Below are 21943 nucleotides of genomic sequence, written 5' to 3' on the forward strand. Positions count from 1 at the left end.
GAGTGACGAGTCCACCACAGAACGGTCTAGCTGAAGGACAGAGGGGTGATACCTGAATGGCCACAACATGTCGACAGATCTAGAACGTAAAGGAAGGTTTGCCTGCCTGTAACTGTTACTGCTTGCTAGCTCTCTCTCTCCAATGATTACAACACAACAACCAACATCTACCTCAGCACGTATGAACTGAACTGAACTTTATACCTACATATGACAATTCATTATCCCCTAGACATCGATAGAGCTTGTTTATTATTGCTTATTATTATACCCACACTTTTAGGTTTATTATTGCAAACATGTATTATCTATATATTTGCATTATTGATATTGATTTGTATATTTTACTAATAAACACTGTTTGAAAATAGTACCACCAGACTCCAATGGATTCTTCTATCTTTGCTGGTTAGACACTCAGTTACGGGGTACGTAACATTGTGTTCACTTTAAGAGACTATGTCTGACGTAAGGCGTCAGTTTAAGGTGATTGCTTTTTGTTTGTTCATAATGGAAGTAAAGGACTGTGGCTTTTGTTAAGCACACAAGATGACCTTCACATTCTAGTCACAATTTCATACACTGGTGACCCTGACGCTCTCAGACAATTCCAGAGTTACTCAACAGCATATTGACCAACTTGGTCACTTTGAAGCTGCCGGAGTTTTGGGAGCAGCATGCTACTGCGTGTTTTTCATAGGCAGAAGCCCAGTTCACGTTGCGAGAAATCACCGCAGAAAATACCAAATTTTACTATGTTATAGCATTGTTAAGTAGTCCCACTTCAGCCAGAGTGTTGGGTCTACTAAAAGACCCGACTGCACGTGATAAAAATGTCACTGACTTTTTAAAGAACTCTGTATGCAACAAATGCTAAATTAAGTTTGTACAGCCCTCGCTAAAGTACCGTGAAGGACTTTAGAGAGCTTGCTAAAATGGCCGATAGTCTGCACTCAGCCCTCCTAACCGTGAAGGACTATAGAGAGCTTGCTAAAATGGCCGATAGTCTACACTCAGCCCTCACTAATGTAACCGTGAAGGACTATAGGGAGCCTGCTAAAATGGCTGATAGTCTACACTCAGGCAGGCAGTGGCCCATCATTTCTTCTCCTTTCCCTGCCTCAATAAGCCCAGTCAGCAGAGCATCAAGCAGACTCACACTGGCAGTTCCAAACCAGCCAATGCTGGGACTGTGTTTTAACCACACACACTTCAGCATGAACACCAAGAAGTGTTGACTGCCATGCAGCTTCAGGGCATCAGCGGTCTGAACACTGAGTTCCAGCTGCCAGAGTTGCCTAATGTTCACCCTTTCAGGGCAACGCTTCCTGTGCGACACGGGAGCTGCAGTATGCTGCCAGCAACGGCCATTGATGATGAGGCAGTGATGGACCCTTGCTGAAAGCCGCCAATAGCAGCAGGATCTGGACTTATGGGACACGGCACAAGAGGCTCTGCTTCAATGGACAACGCTACATGCGAGACTTTGCCTTGGCTAGAGTTGCTAGACCTCTGCTCGGTGCAGGTTCGTAGATCACAGTCACAGAATCATAGAGAAGTACGGCACTGAAATAGGCTCTTTGGCCCATCTAGTCCATGCCAAAGCCATTTAAACTGCCTACTCTCATTGACCCGCATAGACAAGATAGCCCGCCATACCCCTACCATCCACACACAGACAAACTTCACTTAAATGTTGAAATCGGGTTCTCATGCACCACTTGTGCTCATTCCACACTCACAACCTTTTGAATTAAGAAGTTTCCCCACAAGTTCCCCTTAAACTTTTCATCTTTCACCCTTAACCCATGACCTCTGGTTGTAGTCCCACCTAGCCTCAGTGAAAAAAACCTGCTTGCATTACCCCTATCTATACCCCTCATAATTTTGTATACCTCCATCAAGTCTGAACTCATTCTTCTACATTCTAAGGAATAAAGTCTGAACCTATTCAATCATTCCTTATAACTCAGGTCCTCCAGACCCAGTAACAACCTTGTAAATTTCCTCTGTACTCTTCAAACCTTGTTTACATTTTTCATGTAGGTAGGTGACCAAAACTGCACACTGTACTCCAGACTAGGCCTCATCAACGTCTTGTACAACTTCAACATAACATCCCATCTTGGGCACTCAATATTTTGATTAAGATGGCCAATGCACCAAAAGCTTTCTTTACAACCCTATCTGCCTGTGATGAATGAATTATGGACCTGTATTCCCAGATCCCTTTGTTCTACTGCACTCCTCAGTGCCCTACCGTCACTGTGTGAAACCTACTCTTGTTGGTCCTACCGAAGTACAAAACCTCACATTTGTCTGCATTAAATTCCATCTGCCATTTTCAGTCCATTTTTCCAGCTGATGCAGATCCCTTTGCAAACCATGATAACGTTCCTCGCTGTCCACTACACCCCCAATCTTGGTGTCATCTGCAAATTTGCTGATCCAGTTAACCATGTTATCATCCAGATCATTGATATAGATGATGAATAATAAAGGACACAGCACCGATCCCCTGCGGCACACCACTAATCATTGGACCCAAGTCAGAGAGGCAACCATCTACTACCACTATTTGGCTTCTTCCACAAAGCCAATGTCTAATCCAATTTACTACCTCATCTTGAATTCCGAGCAAGTGAACCTTCCCATGCAGGACCTTATCAAATGCCTTGCTGAAGTCCATGTAGACAAAATCCTCTCCCTTGCCTTCATCAACTTCCCTGGTAACTTCCTCAGACAGCTCTAAGATTGTGACCTACCATGCACAAAGCCATGCTGACCATTCTTATTCAGTCCACGTTTATCCAAATACTCATATATCCAGTCCCTTGGATCTCCTTCCAATTACTTTCCCACTACTAATGTCGGTCTCACCAGCCTAGAATTTATTGGTTTATGTTTAGAGCTTTATTTTTTAAAAAAAAACAGTATAACAACATTGGCTATCTTCCAGTCTTCCTGTTGCTAACAATGATTTAAATATCTCTAATAGGGTCCCAGAAATTTCTGAAAAACTGCTGGCTTGTGAACACAAAAAACTTTGGGCCATTACTCTGTACCCCCAGTAAGTTTCTTACGTTCACTCTTAGCGCATGGAGCATCACACGTGAATTCCCAAACTTCACCCAGCCCATATTTTCCATTACAGTCACAAAGCATGGGGCCGAGCACCATATTTCCACACTGGCTCACACGTAGACTGGACTCAGAAAAGCTGGCCAGCGTGAAGGCCAAATTTGCTAACATGCTTGGCATTGAACGTAGGTCGAATACTATGGCAGCACGATAGCATACTGGTTAGCACAACAGTTTACAATGCTGGCAACCCAGGTTCAATTCCAGCTGCTGCCTGTGAGGAGTTTGTACGCTCTCCCCATTACCACATGGGTTTTTGTCACACCAAAATCTACCGCAGATGACCAACACAAATAATTCATTACTAAATAGCAAAATGAATCATCAAGCAAAACAGAAACTCACAATCCAAACTCCAAATATTTGCTGCAAACGAAATGTTTGGCTACTTGGTCACTGAGGGCCATGATTACTAAAGTTCACAAGGCTGAGCGGTTATTCCATACCTGATCAATTCCTTCTGACAGGTTAACATTTCCTGAAGAAAGAGAATGCAGGAGAACTGGAAGAGATGAGGTTGTCCTAGTGAATGCAGGCATTCACAAACTGCATGGAGAACTTTGATGATATTCATGGCCTGGGCCTTACGCAAAGATAGAACCTGTAAAACACTACAAAAGTTTTGATTTATTTTTAAAGGGATTAAGTAACAGTCCTAGGTATTATTCATAATAGGGGAAAGCAACACCCCACACTTTGGTAAACACATGTCACCAACATACATTACTTGATTTCTCTTCATATATTTCAGAAGGCCTTTGACAAGGTGCCGCACATGAGGCTACTTAGGAAGATAAGAGCCCATGGAATTACAGTAGTGTGGGTGGAACTTTGGCTGGTCGGTAGAAAACAGAGAGTGGGAATAAAGGGATCCTAATCTGGCTGGATGCCGGTTACCTGTGGAGATCCACAGGGAACACGAGGAAATCTGCAGATGCTGGAAATTCAAGCAACATGCACAAAATGCTGGTGGAACGCAGCAGGCTGGGCAGCATCTATAGGAAGAAGCACTGTCCACGTTTCGGGCCGAGACCCTTCATCAGGACGAAAGGTTTTGGCCCAAAACGTCGACAGTGCTTCTTCCTATAGATGCTGCCCGGCCTGCTGAGCTCTACAGGGGTTGGTGTTGGGACCGTTACTTTTTACGATGTATGGCAATGATTTGGACTATGGTATTAAGGCTTCTGTGGTTAAATTTGCCGATGATAGGTTGAGGAGTGGGTAGTGTTGAGGAAAGAGAGAGCCTGCAGAGAGACTTAGATAGTTTAGGGGAATGGGCAAAGAAGTGGCAAATGAAATACAAGGTTGGAAAGTGTATGGTCATGCACTTTGGTGGAAGAAATAAACAGGCACACTATTATTTAGATGGGGAGAGAACTCAAAATGCAGAGATGTAAAGGGACTTGGGAGTCCTTGTGCAAGATACCCGAAAGGTTAACCTGCAGGTTGAGTCGGTGGTGAAGAAGGTGAATGCAATGTTGGCATTCATTTCTAGAGGAATAGAATATAAGAGCAGGGATGTGATGTTGAGGCTCTATAAGGCACTTGTGAGACTACACTTGGAGTACTGTATGCAGTTTTGGGCTCCTTATTTTAGAAAAGACATACTGACATTGGAGAGGGTTCAGAGAAGATTCACGAGAATGATTCCAGGAATGAAAGGGTTACTGTACAAGGAATGTCTGGCAGCTCTTGGGCTGTATTCCCGGGAGTTCAGGAGAATGAGGGGGGATCTCACAGAAACATTCCAAACATTGAAAGGCCGGAACACATCAGATATGGCAAAGTTATTTTCCATGGTAGGGGTTTCTAGGACAAGAGGGCACAACTTCAGGGCTGAAGGACGTCCTTTTAAGACTGAGATGCAGAGAAATTACTTTAGTCAGAGGGTGGTAAATCTGTGGAATTTGTTGCCACGAGCAGCTGTGGAGGCCAAATCATTGTGTGTATTTAAGGCAGAGGCAGATAGGTTCTTGATTAGCCAGGGTATCAAAGGGTATGGGGACAAAGCAGGGGAGTGGGGATGCCTGGATGAAGAGGATCAGCCCATGATTAGATGGCAGAACAAACTCAATGGGCCGAATGGCCTACTTCTGCTCCTAAATCTTATGGTCTTATGGTCTAATCTTATTTGCAATGTAACTTTGAAGTATCTGTAAATTAGTTGGAAGTGAACTTTGTGTTCTTTCATACAAAGGGCTGAATGTAGCTTGCAAATGCAGTGGTAAACTACATTCTTCCACGAAATAAATAGAATATACACCACACAATTTTTATTAAATGTCCCATATCAAGGCAACACGTGGGATTAAATGGGTCTGCTCCCAGAGCTGCGCATGTACCACTTGGTGCAGGATTTAGTGCAATCCCCATAAATTGCCCTCTTCCCTTCCTACATGGGATCTGATAGTTGGCCTGTTCATCAAACCTCTGCAGAAGGTGGAGACTACCTTTGAATTTATTCATTAAGATAGATTTTGGATAAAGAGGGAAATCAAACATTATAGAGAATAGTCATAAAAACACAAGGTTAAGAACAAGTCAGCCAGGAACGTTGAACATCAGACCAGGCTCAAGTGGTCTAATAACCAACTTGTGCATCCAGTTCTTAAATTCTCTCACTGCAGTGTGCACTGGAGCAAGTTTCCTACCCTCAGCATCTAGCTTACTTATGAAGTATAGATGGTCATATTAATGTTCAGGATCAACTGCTAATTATATACCTCCTTCAACTGTCACATACCAGTACTTTCGAAACAATGTTTAGAATGAACTGTACCGCAGGAAGATAATGAGGCATGTCTGGGTTGATAAATTAAATTTTGATTGTAATAGCTGCCATGTTACATACTTGACCTCCTCTAAATGTAAGTTTTTTTTTAGTCACATTCAAATATTTTTCTTTAGTCTGAAGACCTAACCAGCTTACCTTTCAGATGAAATATTGAGATCTTTCATGAACTCTGAGATGCTCTTCAAAATTGGAAATTTGTCTTGGACTGGATCAACTTTAAATTCTTCCACGGACCTGAATGAAAGTAATCTAAGTCGGCTTTTACTGAGTGGGTTCTTGGGTTTGGAGCTGAAAGGAGAGTGAAGGTCAACACACGGAGATACCGTGCTTTCACTGGACACTGGGCTCTCTGTACATGTTGGACCAGCAGGATCAGGGTCAGTGTTCAGCGTTGTGACAGCTTGCTGGGGCTTTTCACCCACTGTGCTTTGTGGCTGTTCCAGTAGTTCCTGTGATGCTGTGGACTGGGTAGTAGTAAGCTGAACCTGCAGGTCGGCAGGTTTGAGCACAGCACATTCCTGCTCCTGTAAAGTCTTCTCAGAGGAAGAGTCAATACTTTTTGTTGTTAATGGTGGGAACTTTAGTAGCAAAAGGCTCTTCCCAATCCAATTTTCACCTAGAAAAGTAGGAAAAAAGTGACACCAAGTTACAAATTTTAAGTAAACACTGTATTCATTCTATAAACAAGATTAATACAGATATTTTAACAGCTGGCTTGCAGTCACATCGGCTAACCATTCCAAAATATCACCCCCGTGTGATAATAAGCGGTCCTTTATTACTCAGAACATCCCAAAGTGGCTAAACATTTTTATAAAAGAAAATTGTAAGTTTAAAATCTAGATCAACACAACTGAATGAAGACTTTCAAAATAATGCAGATGCTGAAATCTCATAGAAAACACTGGAAACATTCAGCAGGTCAGACAGCATTAGTGGAGAGAAAGGAGTTGAAATGTTTTCAGTTTTAAGACCACTCAGAGCTGGGATAGAGAAAACAAGTTAATTTTAAACTGACAAATGAGTGTCCTATTTTCACATATACGAAGGCACAGTGGAAAAACTTGTTCGTCCATACAGATCAATTCATAACAATGGCATATTTATGCAGTAGATCAGAATAAAGTGTTCCAGTACAGATAGACAGATGCAAGGTCACAGTGAGAGAAATTGTGAGGTCCAGAGTCCATGTTATTGTACAAGGGAAACATTCAAGTTTTATAACCACAAGTTGCAGTGAGGGTGAGAAAGGATGAGGAATACCTCTGAATGAGGAAAACCAGGCTTGATGAGCAGTTTCAGATTAATGTCTTACTGCATGACTGGAAAATAGGAACCACTCCATGTACACTTGCATTGGTTATCTGATTTATTCACTGACTCTTAAGGCCACTATTTTAATGTCAAATAAGAGACAACTACACAAAAATTATGAAAAATTAAAAAGCAGATGATCAGACTTCACCTTTGACCACAACCAATGAATCATTAACATACATGAACTGCAAGTAGCACATGTTAATGATGCCATGGTCACTATCAGAACTCAGGCAAGAATCCAGCACGATATACCAAAGCTAACAACTGTCGATTTTGTAAGGTGGTTTGTGGATTGAGTATAGATAGGCATTTTCATATACTAGTCCAAATGAGAACCAACATACTTTCGAAACTAGCTATCAACTTAAATGAGGCATACTAACTGCAAACCACTGTGCACAACCACACTTCAAAGCAGGGAACTGCAGGCGATAGAAATGATTTGAACTCTACTCCCTATATTCACTCCCCCCAACATTCAAAAAGTACAAGATTGGTGGAATTTTTTCCTCAGTGAATAGGAATTAAAAGCCTTTATTGCAAAACAAAGAAATTATGCCAGCAATGTTTATTGTCTGATTTCTTTATTCAGGCTCAGTTTACAGCACAAAATCATCTGAAGCCCAATGGAGTCATCTAGACCACAAATGTAATAAATCTTACTCACTGATGTTTTCCGGGTTCATCTTGTGATCATCTTGCGCTTCCTCTTTATCACTGGTCATCATTACATATTTCTGTTTACGTTCCATCTTGTTAGGGTGGGGGGGATAGGTGTGAAGGAAAGAAAACTCAGTCCACCTGATATCATGCCAACACAGAATTGCGCCTGCTGCTAGATTTTTGTCATCGGTCTTAATACTTCTTACATGTCTTGGCAATAAGCTTTGCTCAATTAAACCTGATGAAAATGCTTTCGAAAGTTTTACAACATTAGGAATGCAATGAAAACTGTTGTTTAGTTTGTTACTATTGTTTCAAACAACACATACACAGTTTAGACAACAGGTTACTTGCTAATCCAATTTTAAAACTTTAGTAAGTCCACACCCTTCTTCTTTCAAAGTAACAGTTGACAGGGCAGTCAAGTAAAATTTATTCAGCAACAAGTTACCAGTCAGTGAGCTGCTCCAAACTTTGTCACAATCCTGATATGAACATAAGACAGTGTTTCAGAGATTTGAGCATAACTGCTCAGAGCATTAAGGCAGCAGTTGCCTCGGGAAATCAAGAAAGTATCAACAAATGATCATTCCTTGGTGGTCAAAGCCAAAACATTCTCAACTATCATGGCTTTTAACACCCTAGTGCTCAGGGCATGGGATTTGTTCGTGTCCATTCTACAGCAATGACCAGATTTGGAGCAGTGGCAAGCAGACTATTGGACATTGTCATTTGACTATTGGGCTAGTGTCATTTAATGGCCTTGTTAAGAGTCCATTCATTTATTAAGATCTTCTGCAACAAGGAGATGAACTTGTTCCAGTGAGAAATCAAATTATAGAATATCACAGCCATCCATTGTTTTGCCAAGTCAGCTCAAGAAGAGCTTTATGAAACTTCAAGGCACTAACACACAAAATGTTCGAGGAACGCGGCAGGACAGGCAGCACCTGTGGAGGAAAGTAGACCGGCAACATTTCAGGTTGAGACCTTCATCTGACAAGATGACCCAAATGAGTAATCTTGACTCTCCACTTTCCTCCATGGATGCTGCCTGACCCGCTGAGTTCTTCCAGCACTTTGTGCATTGCTCCAGATTCAAGCATCTGCAGTCTCCCTGTCTGCAGGGGAACAATGTCGTCTGTTTTACTGCAGTTCTCCACTAGGTGGTAGCGTTATTCCAAAATCTCATGCCTTTATTAACTGCCTGGTAGAAACTGCAGCACCGCAAGAGGGATGTGGTTAGGTAGCTGCCCAACATACCAAAGACCATTTTTGACTTCATGCTTCTGCTGCAAATCCTAATGAAGTAACTAACTGTAACAGCTAAATTACAAAGGAGTAAAGCAGCCTTCTAAGTATGGTTCCCTTATAATGATGCAGATCAGCCCAACATTCCTGGAAAGGTATTAACTTCTCTAACATTAACACAGCTTTACCATTATATAGCTTCTTTGTCCAAAGAAACGCTCTCCACCTACTGACAAGAGGCTAGCCAGTCTGGGCCTATATTCTTTGGAGTCTAGAAGAATGAGAGGTGATCTTACTTGAACATATAAGGTCTAAATGGAGATTACAAGGCAGAGGTTGCAATGTACTCTCTAATGAGAGAGTCAGGAACTAGGAGACATAATTACAAGTTAAGGAGCAAGGTGAGGTAAAACTGCTCCATAGGAATCTCTTAGGGAGTGGCGAAATTCTGGAATACCCTGACCCCAATAGAGCAGATCATTAGATAAATACTTAAGGTGGAGAAAGGTAAACACTTGAAAGATCAAAGAACCATCACACAAGTTGAATTGAAAACACATAGATCAATGATCAGATCGAATGGAGGGTGCAGGCTTGACGGGCCGGGTGAAACTCTTCCTGCTTTTAGTTTCTTGTGTTTTCCTACTGTTTTATAAGGCACTAAAGCTGTTCTCATTTGATTTACATATCCTTCCTCTCCGTCAGCAACCAGGTCAACTCATCAATTCTTTATAGGATGCATTAGTGACTACTATACATTTATGGCACGTAGTTTTGAAATTCTCAACGGTGGAAGCATTTTACGTGGTTATTTTTACAATTAGAAAGTATTGCCCTTCAGTTTCCCTTCCAGAAAAGGCGTTACCAGCCTGCGTTGTCTTTCTGTTTATAAACATGAAGTTCCAGCTTCATACTTGAATCCTTTAACTTGCAGGCAGAGAACTTATTGGTTCCATCTTTAACTTGTTTTGTTATTTCCAGCGAATTGTGAATTTTCACTCTAGTCTTTTTGCCATTTAGGGTTGCTTTCCAAGAAGCTCACTGCTCTCTCATTTCTCTTAGCAAAATGTTAGCTTTTGTTTTGTGACAGTATCTGTTGTATTCTCGATACCCACCAAATCACTAATTCAGTGTTCAAATTCTCTTCTACAAATCTGAGTGTTTAAGTTCTCTCTTCTTTACAGTATGTCCTTCTTCCACCAGCTGTCCATTCTCATACTTGGGCTTTGGATCCCATGATCTTCAACCTACTTGGCTCAGACTGGGTGGAATCAAAGGCAAACTTGTTCCAAAGTTCACTTGGGGCTTTCGGTAATGAAGCAAGGTTTTGCAGTCTGGATTTGTTTTCCTTACAGTAAAGGGGATCAAGGAAGAGAAGAATCTTGATACAAAATTTTGTGGGGATAGAGTGTGGAAAGCTTAACACCCATAACAGATTCCTAAAATCACAGGCATATGCTTATGGTGAGACAGTTAAGAGAATTGGAGAATTAGGTTTTTGCAACTACAGGGTGGATGCAATATGGAAGACACTGCCCGAGATCCTCACAAAAAGTATTTGGATGAGTACTTGAGTGACAGGAGGTTACAGTTCTGGGGTTAGTAAATGGGATTAGCACAGATAGGTGCATCCGAGTCAGTGCCAACAAGATGGATCAAATGATCTGTTTCTGTGCTGCATTACTAAGAATACGAGACTGTATTTCATAAGGATTTTGAGCATATGTCACATCTATTGCAGTATTTTTGCTTCAAAACTGTGTCACTGCTTCTAAACAATTCAAGTCACATTTACAAAACTTACTATCCAGGTTTTCATTCCTTCAGCCAAAGTGTACACTTCTGCGATTTCGTCACTGAAACCTGCAGCACCTCCACTTGTAACTAAAGAAGGGGAGAAGCAAAGTACAGAAGTGAAAATTCAAGACAAAATTTATTTTACTTATAACAGATTGCTTTGTACCCAAGTGTTCCAGTCATCAGAATCAGCCACCATATTCATTCCAGGGGAATAAAGTTCGGCTTCAGCATCAGGATCCAGCTGTGGCACAACAGCTGTATCATCTATGGTAACTCACAATGGTTCTAACTGCTAGATCTTTCCTGATATTTGCAAATTGAAATGTTAATACATAATCTGAGCTGGAACTGGTGAGTGCCAGCCCATATGATGAACTGCTATAGTAGCCTTTCAAACTAATAATCACCACAAATCAGTATCTCAAACCAGTTTGTCATTACTACATCTACATTGAATAAAACTAACAGTTGTTGTCAACAGATTCTTTACAAATTTTAAGGGCTATGTTTAAGATTGGTGGTTATGCCCCTGGAAAATACATAACTTTGCACAGCCTACATTATTATGGAGGAAGATTTTCTCAGTTCTTTTAACACTATTGCAGTACTAAACTCTAGAATCTTTGACTATCTTTAGTATAATACATATGCATTTCTTCTCACCCTGTTACCAGGCTCAGTGGCAAGCAAATTTTCAAGAATTCCCATGAACAACCAAAAATTAGCATGGAATCTTACTTTGTGCATGCAGAGTGCCAAATCCCATTTTACTGTTATCGTTTGTTGAAAATAGGTGACATTTAAAAAGGGCATCACTGCTCTCGTTGTACTGTGAACAGCTTCTCTTAAAAAACAGTCGAAATTATGCAAATTGAAAAAACCAACAATATCTTTAATAACCCATTCCAACTTTAGTGACTTGTGTTTGCACATACACGGGCTGAGCAAGTTCAGGGGTGCAGCAAGACAAGCTGGGAGGTGGGAGCAGATAGAACTACTGAATGAAACAGACTATGGGCACTGAAAGTTAATGCACAAGTGTTTCAAATTATTACATATCTGATAAACAAATGAGTATGGGCAAGTTTCACCATGGCTGGTAAAGAATTGGGAGCCTTTTTGGAATTACTGTTGCTTTACATTGCAGGTTACGAATAATGTCCAAAAAATAGCACATTCAAGATGCTCCACTGAAAAATGGAAAAATGGAGGATGAGAGGTGACCTGCTGGAGATGGTGACAGGCATTGATCGTGTGGATAGCCAGAGGCTTTTTCCCAGGGCTGTAGTAAATGGCTAACACAAGGAGGCATAGTCTTAAGGTGCTTGGAAATAGGTACAAGGGGGACATCAGGAGTAAGTTTTTCCACACAGAGTGTGTGGAATGCACTGCCAGCAATGGTGGTAGAGGCAGATACAACAGGGTCTTTTAATAGATTTTTAGATAGGTCCATGGAGCTTAGAAAAATAGAGGGCTATGTAGCAGAGAAATTCTAGGTAGTTTCTAGAGTGGTTACATGGTCAGTACAACATTGTGGGCCGAAGGGCCTGCAATGTGCTGTAAATTTCTATGTTCTATGCTCTGACACTCAAAAAAGAATGGAAAACATTCAAGAGATGGAGGCAGCGTGGAGAAAAAATGTCATCCTCTCAAAGAATACCGACTGCCTCCAGGTACGACCCCAAAGTTGAAGAACAAAACCTAGAATGTCTAAGCGCAAGATATAAATAGTGTACTAATGGGCCATGTTCTGCAATCAACGAAGAAAGACTCCCTGCATTCTCACACTAGAAGCTGCGGTAACTGTAAATCAAAAGCAGTGTGGTGTCCTCTACAGGGTTCTTGTCAAAGTGGAAAGCAACTGCGTGTTGCCTTGGGCAATAAATCACTTGAGAGAAAACACCACACCTAAACCAGAAAATGAGGCTGAAGTAATTAATTACATACAAATTCAAGCAAAGGAAAAAGAGTGAGAAGTCAACTTCTTGGTTTTAATAACCAATGATAATTGAAGTTTTCTGAGCCACAGAGATTTATAATTACTAGGTTGTTAGAATTTGAAGGTACACGAGTAAATCTGCAGATGCTGAAAATAAATAAAAACACAAAATGCTGGAAAACTCAGCAGGCCAGCCAGCATCTATGGGAGGAGGTAGTGACGACGTTTCTGGCCGAAACCCTTCATCAGGAGTGAAGTAACATGGGATGGTGGAGGGGGGATAAGAAGTGGGGGTAGGGATGAAGTAGAGAGCTGGGAAGTGATAGGCTGGAGGGAAATGGACTGGGGGAAGGTGGAGAATTATGGGAAATAAAAGAAAAAGAAAGGTAGGGCTGGGGGGAGATTATAATGAGAAGGGAAAAAAAGAGAGAGAAAGAGAACCAGACTAAAATAATAGATAGGGATGGGGGTAAGGGTGGGGGGCAGGGGTATCAACGGAGGTCAGTGAGTTGGATGTTCATGCCGGCAGGCAGGAGGCTACCTAGGCGGGAGATACGGTATTGCTCCATCGACCTGCATGTGGCCTCATCTTGACGGTAGAGGAGGCCATGGACAGACATGTCGGAGTGGGAGTGGTCTGTGGAATTGAAGTGTGTGGCCACAGGGAGATCCCGCCACTGCTGGAGGACTGATCACCAGTTTTCGGTGAAATGGTCTCCCAGTCTGCGGCGGGTCTCCCTAATGTATAAATGGCCACATTGGGAGCACCGGATACAGTATATCACCCCAGTTGACTCACAGGTGAAGTGGTGCCTCACCTGAAAGGACTGTCTGGCTACACCTGCCCTCACACTTCTTCCGTTTGCACAGATGAGTGCCCAGAGGGAGGTCGGTGGGGAGGGATTGGGGGGGGGGGGGGGGATGAATGGACAAGGAAGTCGTGTAGGGAGCGATCCCTGCGGAAAGCCGAGAGTTGGGGGGGGGGGGGTGGGAGGAAGATGTGGCTGGTGGTGGGATCACGTTGGAAGTGGTGAAAGTTATGGAGGATTATATGTTGGAACCAGAGGCTGGTGGGTTGGTAGGTGAGGACAAGGGGAACCCTATCATGAGTGGGGTGGTGGGCAGATGGGGTGAGGGCAGATGCACGGGAAATGGGAGAGATGCGTTTGAGAGCAGAGTTGATGGTGGAAGAAGGGAAGCCCCTTTGTTTAAAAAAAAGACATCTCCTTCGGCCTGGAGTGAAAAGCCTTATCCTGAGAGCAGATGCGGTGGAGACGGAGGAATTGCGAGAAGGGGATAGCATTTTTGCAAGAGACAGGGTAGGAAGAGGAATAGTCCAGGTAGCTGTGAGAGTCTGTAGGCTTATAGTAGATATCAGTAGATAAGCCGTCTCCAGAGATGGAGACAGAAAGATCAAGAAAGGGGAGGGAGGTGTCAGAAATGGAATCAAAGTTGTAATCAATAGGCTTGAACAGGCTTGTATAGAAGCTTTTCCAGTAATTTCCTGCAAAATATGCAATCAGTTTAAACTGTTTTAAAAATTAATTTAAACGGTCTACCACCGACAAAGACTATTTTACCGTAAATTTTCAGAGCACTGTGAAGATCAGCACTATGGTACATCATGGCAGCAAATACAGCATTCACAGCTTGATCAACTTTTGACCCAAGCCCAATTCCACTAACTACTTCCAACTTCGTGGACTGCTTCTTGCAAAGGCTGACAAGTTGCCTGACAAGGTCGGACTGAACGTCGGTGAAATCATCTTGTGAAGGATCCCAGAGAGCAACCTGGACCAGGAACTTCTGGACAACATTCTTGCTCTACAATAAAGGACCAGGAGTTATTTCTTTAAAACAGAGATTAATAGAACATTTTTAAACATACAGTTAAAGACAACAAACTGCAACTAAACTTCACTCAGCTAAAAATGTTTCAAGACCCTTAGTCAAAAAATATTTTCATGCTCTTTTGTCCACCATTGTCACTCCAATCTCATATTTCAGATGTGTAGAAACTCATGAATTCATTTATCAAGAGAGAAACAATGCACTCACTCCAGCACACCCCCACTGGCATGTTAGCTCCTACATAACTGTCTCCAACCCCATTAAATTTTCATCTTGGTCCTTACAAGACTTCGCAATTTCTTCTCAGCAGACAACAACTTTCAAAGCTGCCAGATACTGTTCAGAAGGCATTTGAAAATCCTTACTAATTACGCAACTTCCAAGGTTCCCTTCGGAGTTTTCACCTAATCACATTCTAAGTGTTCAAATCCCAGTAAAGTGGCTTTCACACCTACAGCATGCCTGAAATGACCCTCTCTGCAACAACAATGTAGCCATTGTTGAATAGAAAGGGAATATTGTAAAACCTCAAAGCAATCTCATCGGATTCTGTGTTTTCTGAACACCTGACATTCCTAGAGTCGTAAAGAGCAACAGAGGAAAATCAGGCCAGCCAGCCTACTGCGCATGCTGACCAGTAAGGGGCCATATTACACTAATACCATTGTAACCCATTTTATTCTCCTCACATTCCCATCATATACTCCTATATTCTACACTTACCGACACACTAGGAGCAATTAACCCACTAATCCATGTTCTTGGGACTTGAGATGAAGCCCAAATTCCACCCCTTTGCATTGGAAGTCAGGTTTGCACCCAGACTGCCGGTTCTGTGAGACAACAGCTCTACTAACAGCATCACTGTGCCTTCCACATGGTGCTCCAGGGAGACTAATGCTTGTGGCCGAGGTACCCAGATCAAATCCCACTGTCATGTCTAATTCTGGTACCCCAACCCTGCTCTTTCTGGTCTACACCTCCATGCTACTGTCAAGGTAGTTAAAAAGGAAGCAATATTGACAATGCTTCAAACAATATTTTAAAAATCTAAGTTTTATAAATTCTGAATTATCAATAGCTTTATTCAGAGTAGCACTCTATAATATTCTGTAGGATTGCAGCTAAAACAGTAAGGCATTTTCTTATTTTCAAAGGCTTAGTTTATTTCTGTAGCCTACCAAGTGAGACCAACAATAACGGTACAAATCAAATTTACCATTTCAGCTTCTTCATCTGATGTGCTGTTAACAGCTCCCACTGGGCACTGGTCAATTCCTGCACAGGTTCCATGCCTTAAGATAGGTTTCCAGAGCTGAGACTCTACAACAGAAGTAACTTTCTCCACTGGTAACTTAGCAGAAAGGATCAGCCCTTTAAAGGAAAGTAAAAATAGAAATTATTTAAGTAATCTCTTAATGACATTGATATGGGAAGAGATTGATCTATCACTTGAACACGTATCCTGCAGAATTTTACAGACAATGCGCTGTGCTGTAGCCACTACCATACAACAGGAATTGGTAGACTAGGGAACTATATGTGGGGATTAGCTCACAATGCCATGTGATCTTTTACAAAAACTGAAGCAAACAGAATCACAGATTAATATATTCCCTTATTAACAGTACAGTGCCCTCCAGTATGACATGGAGCTACTTTAGAGTAGGGACTGAACTTGCAACTAACTCCGAAGGCAAAATTCAACTTGTTAAGACTAAAGTTGCAATGCTTTCTCACCAAAATTGAAATTTAGTCAAATATTATCAAACGATTTCCTCATAATATAGACTGCTGCCATTTAGAATATGAAAATCAAAAAAAATTGCTAAAATAATATAGGAAAATCTGGAGCACTCAGCAGGTCAGGCCACATCTGAGGGAAGACAAAGTTAATATTTAGGTTGTAGATCATTTGTAACCACAACTAAATCTTCAGAAGAAATTACATTCTTCCAATTCTCATTTTCCCTTAAAAAGGTCCTTCTTGCTTCTTTATCCCTTTCCAATTTCCTTCTTGAACTAGAATAAAATCAAGACCCTAAAAACTTCATGATCCAAAGAGTACCTATCCTGAATCAGAGCATTCCTGAAACAATAATCCTTTAAGATTATAAACAACTTGTTTAATTATCAGATAAAGGTCAGTGCTGATAGTAGAAGATACAACTGTGGTGTTTAAAACGCATGAAGCATGCACATGGAAGGGAAAGGCGCAGAAGGATACAAACCTAATGTGGGCAATGGCATTAGTGTTGACAGGCATCGTGGATATTATGGGTAAAGTGGACCGAGAGGCACTGATTTCCTTTCAATATACAGGAAATTATCTAAATGCCAGCCAAGACTAACAAATTTTGCAAAGACATTTTAGTGGAAAAGTTGCGGTCATCACAATGTAGACAGTAATATTTGCTATGACTGAAAGAAACCATACAAAAGCATTGTGGTTATAAGTATCATCCAACAAAAAGAGCACAAAATTAAAGAAATACTCAGATCTGAGCTGAAATCACAGCTGAAAAAATTCTGCGAAAAGGGAATAGGAGAAACAATGCTGACTCACGTGAAGTCAGCAGCACAGTAACCAACCATGGCAGAACAGAAAGAATCAGGGAGCACAATGAACAAGTCAAACTGTATCCACTGGTATCTGACTTTAAACCTTGCTCACATTGTTGAAATAAACCATCCCCAATTGCAAAGATCCAATGCAAACTATAACATACAAATTCCTTTGTATGATATATATGTGGCCAATTGGCAGCATTAACATAACTACAGATGTTGGTAAACCTCCGAGAATGTACATAAATTGTGCTTAGACTTGTTCAACTGTTTTAAATGAAAAGTTAGCGTCTTACCACAGGCAGAATTCAAAGACAATGCACGGGAGGCAAGGCAGCCCATAAGTCGAGACACAAGAAGCTGTAAATCTGCAACCCAAGGTACACGCACGTCTGGCAGACCATATGCTTTCACCATGAACTTGTATCCCCATTCATTGTTACAATTGTCAGAGTGGAAGAGAAACTGCAGCCTTGGGCCTGCTTTAAATGTCACTAACTGCAAAAACAAACAAAAGTGCAAGTGAAGTTTTACACAGAGCCATGGCTATTCATTACTCCAATGTCATCACCAATGGCTTGTTTTCACTACTGAAGACACACTGATCTTCGGGAATGAGTACAATTTTCAAATCGAAAGCTTCCTCTCATGAAAATCCAGATCCTCAGGACCTTAACATGAAAGCCATTAAATTGTCTTGGATAACTGCTAAGGACAGAAAGGATCAGCAATTGTGAGTGACAATGTTGTTCTCTTCCTAAGGTTACGGTATTAGAAGTTATTGAACCCAGTAAATGTATGAAATTTCAAGTAGATTGTAGGGAATTGTTACACTCAGGATGTGTCTGGTATATGGTAAAGCACCTACTGGAGGGACACCAGAATCTTCAACATTCAGCTGTCTTCTTCTCCATATATTACTGGATGGAAGCAATCTGAGGACCAGTTATATTGTTAGATTCTTTGGGATGGAGATCAGATCCAGGGAGAGTAGAACTTGTACAGGCCATAAGTGGCCATTACGGATGACTGGGAGCAACATCTTAAATCAAAAGAAAAGAAAAAATTGCTGAATTACCCTAAGCAAATTCTTCCGGGCCATCTCAACTGATGAATCAAAATTCTTTCATACAGTAGTGTAGTGCTCACACCACCACAAACAAAATCATATTGGGTACAAGAAACTGCAGGTGATAAGAATCTGGGTCAACAATCAATCTGCTGGAGGAACTTTAACAATTCTTTTCCCTCCACAGACACTGCTCAGCCCACTGAGCTCCTGCAGCAGATTGTTTATTGAACACAAAAATAATCTATTGCTGATCAAGGGGTGGATTATGTTGAACAGTGAACAAGAACTTGTGTTTATTAACAGCTTCAGTGTTCAAAAAGCCTAGGTATGATGAAGTGCTTTCTACAAGTATGTCTGATAAGATGGACTCCTGGCCCTACAATCTACCTTGGCATGATCTTGCACTTTATCATTTACCAGCACTGAACATTTTCAATAGGTTTTACACTTTATTCTGCATTGGTATTGTTTTACCTTATTCTAACTCAATGATTTGATCTGTACAAACAGTTTCCAAGACAGGCTTCTCATTGCATCTTGGTACATGTGACAACAATAAACCAATACCAACCTCCCCCAAAAACCAGTAAATCCCTCTCTTCCATGGTGAATATTTTTCAAAAATGGCTGCAGATCTCCCCCCCCCCCCCAAAAAAAAAAGCAAATGGCATTTGACATATTGTGCTAAGTTAGAACCATTTTCTGCTCATTTGCAATCAAGCCCCACCAAAAATACTGTATGCTAAGTTTGGACCACAGTTTTATATAAAGCTCATTATTTGTATACACCAAAGTTAATGGGTTACTTCAATCAAGTTTTCTGATGGTGTTCTTGGAGAAAGGAAATTTAATCAGGTTGCGTTTTTGAAGCTATTCCAAGATATCTGCATCAATCACCCATACAGTATTGATTGACTTGATAGATCATGGGTTTGCCAACATATTCAACTCTGGTGTTTACTATAATGAAGGGCTTTCAAAATAATATACACAAGTCTTGGCTGAGATAATATGTACAATTTGCTGTCAGCAGCGAAGTTTCCTTTGCTAGCAAGTAACCACAGAAGCGGATATAAACTTGCATTCAGAGGATCTGCCAGTGTCTACAGTCTGACACTTTTTAAATTCAAATGGTGAATCTCCATGTGGTGCCAGAATCTCCAGTGACATACTCTTCTTGCAAGTGAGCCCAAACAATCCCTTAACCACGAAACACCTGAAGAAAGTTTTAATAGCCAAATTAGCCTTTCAAACCAATTAAGGCCTTGATTGCTTCTAAATATCCATGACACTTGCAAATATTCCAAGACTATTTCAAAAGTTAACACAGATAAAATAATTTAACATGTTTTTTAAAACTCTAACAAAATTCAATTAATTCAAATTGGAAATCAACCAATACTTAACTTTCTCCTCACAATTCCTCTCTATTGCAATAAACAGTTTCATTGTTCCCTTGGCAAATATAGCCTGTCATGAATTTAAAAGGCGTTTCCCCCACAGTGCAGGCTCTGGGGGAATCACTGCAAGTTTGCACTCTGCCACTGTGCTCGACAAAGTCCAAATTTAGGACACATTAGTAAAAACACCAGCCAACGGCCTTTATATTGAACAGCTTTAAGTACCTTGTATGTTATATAATAAGGCATAAAATTGTCAGAGCAGAATACACAAGAATAAAAACTGATACAAAATATCTTACCGTTGGCCATTTCTCGGTTCCAACTTTCCCATCATAACGCATTTTCACCCCTCTGGAGTCCGTAAACTCTAAGTAATCATACCTTTAAAAGAAAATTACTGAGCTCTTTGAAGCTGAAAAGTCTTCAAGCCATCTGGCACAGTGTTATAATAAGTATTCCACAATCACCCAGGCATTTGAATTATAATTAACATCCTCCAATAAATAACCTCACACATAGGAATCCCTACATCACTCTCGGGGCCACACATCAGTCAGCATTTGAAGAGAAGGCCAAAACAAGTGAATGAGTGGCTAGAAAGACAAGGCTTTAAATTCCTGCAATACAAGAGCAGTTCAGGGAAGGATGAGACCTGCCCTGACCACAGGTAGCCATATCAAGATGACTGGCAGCAACATCTTCACAGGCAGGTCTGCTAGTACTGTTAAGGATAGTGAAACCATTGTGGTGACAAAAGTGGGGGTGATGCTCAGCATGGATTCACAAGGAAAAAAAAAATTAGTCAAGAAGCGGGTGAAATAGCTTAGAAGCCAGAGCTAACAAAGGTCAAAAGCTAGCTGAAATCGGAGTAAACAACCTACATGGTATGTAGTAGTATAAACTGAAAAGATAAGCTGAAGACAAATGAGACATCTTGTTGTATGATACCTTAGCTATTAATAAATCATGCTTAAAGAGAGTCAAGTTTAAAAACAAAGTAGGGTGTGAATACTGATGTGGTTAAAGAAACAATCACAGCTGTAGGTTGGGATGATAACATAAGAAAGATCATCACGAGGTGATCGGATTGAAGTACAGAATCAAAACCTTTGAGAGCAGACTAGAGATCTCCAAACTGTCGATAGAAATCTGTAAGCAAATAGCAGACAGGTGTCAGAGTACTGGGGCAATATTAGAAAGAGATGTCACTTATCTTAATCCCATCATTGATAATCAGTTAAAAACAGTGCAGAAAATTGCTAAATCGTGTTCACGAGAAGTCTTTAAGCAGTACATAGCACGTGGGGGTTGTTGAGTAAGCTTCTAGATTTATCCTCCAATGAATGAAGTGGGGCAAATGGAAGTGGTATCAGTCAGAGAACATCTTGGAGGTGATCATAACTCAGATTTTGCATAGTTGTAGACAAGGGCAGAGAAAAATTAACTGAACATCTTAAACTGGGATAAAACAGAATTTTCTTAGTGAAGTAACAAAACTGAGCTGGAACAACCACCTGACAGTAAAACAGTTTCTCAGCAATAAAAATCAGCCAGAAAAGGGTTCAAGCAATGCAGGGTCACCATCCAGCCAAAAAGAAAAGGGGTGGACCATAATATCTGGAGTTCCCTGAACCCATGGATAAATGATGGTATCTGTATTTACTCAGAAGACAGACGGAGAGTCTACAGAAGGAAGGCACAGCAGCAGCAAGGCCATGGACCCTATACTGAAACAGAGGAGACGACGTTTGTTGTCTTGAGGCAAATTAGGGTGGATAAAACACCCTAAGGTGTCCCCTCAGACCCTGTGGGAGGCAAATGCAGAAACTGCAGGAGCCCTACCAGAGATATTAAGAAACATAGAAAACCTGCAGCACAATACAGGGCCCTTTGGCCCACAAAGCTGTGCTGAACATGTCCTTACCTCAGAAATTGCCTCGGGTTACCCATAGCCCTCCATTTTTCTAAGCTCCATGTACCTATCCAGGAGTCTCTTAAAAGACCCTATCATTAATAAGGATTTATATCATCCTTGGGTGACAGGAGAGGTAGTGGAGGACTGGAAGATAGCAAATGTTATTCAGCTGTTTAAGAAAGGCTCTAAACTAAGCAACAAAGTTATAAGCTGGTAAGCCTGAAAT

General features: G+C 41.2%; 1 protein-coding gene across 5 annotated transcripts in view; it reads right to left on the reverse strand.

Annotated features, from left to right (window-relative positions):
• Positions 1-21943, reverse strand: part of zzef1 (zinc finger, ZZ-type with EF hand domain 1) — a 303511-nt gene that overhangs the window by 193836 nt on the left and 87732 nt on the right. For all 5 annotated transcript variants that reach the window (XM_059972942.1, XM_059972943.1, XM_059972940.1 and 2 more), the window contains exons 23-30: positions 20102-20183; positions 17624-17825; positions 15979-16133; positions 14489-14732; positions 10974-11053; positions 7923-8007; positions 6071-6551; positions 3588-3752 (exon numbers count right to left, since the gene is read on the reverse strand). In XM_059972942.1, the coding sequence (XP_059828925.1) occupies positions 3588-3752; positions 6071-6551; positions 7923-8007; positions 10974-11053; positions 14489-14732; positions 15979-16133; positions 17624-17825; positions 20102-20183 (1494 nt within the window). The remainder of the gene's footprint in view (positions 1-3587; positions 3753-6070; positions 6552-7922; positions 8008-10973; positions 11054-14488; positions 14733-15978; positions 16134-17623; positions 17826-20101; positions 20184-21943) is intronic.

The sequence above is a fragment of the Hypanus sabinus genome, chromosome 6, assembly GCF_030144855.1.
Source record: "Hypanus sabinus isolate sHypSab1 chromosome 6, sHypSab1.hap1, whole genome shotgun sequence".
In the NCBI taxonomy this organism is placed as follows: domain Eukaryota; kingdom Metazoa; phylum Chordata; class Chondrichthyes; order Myliobatiformes; family Dasyatidae; genus Hypanus; species Hypanus sabinus.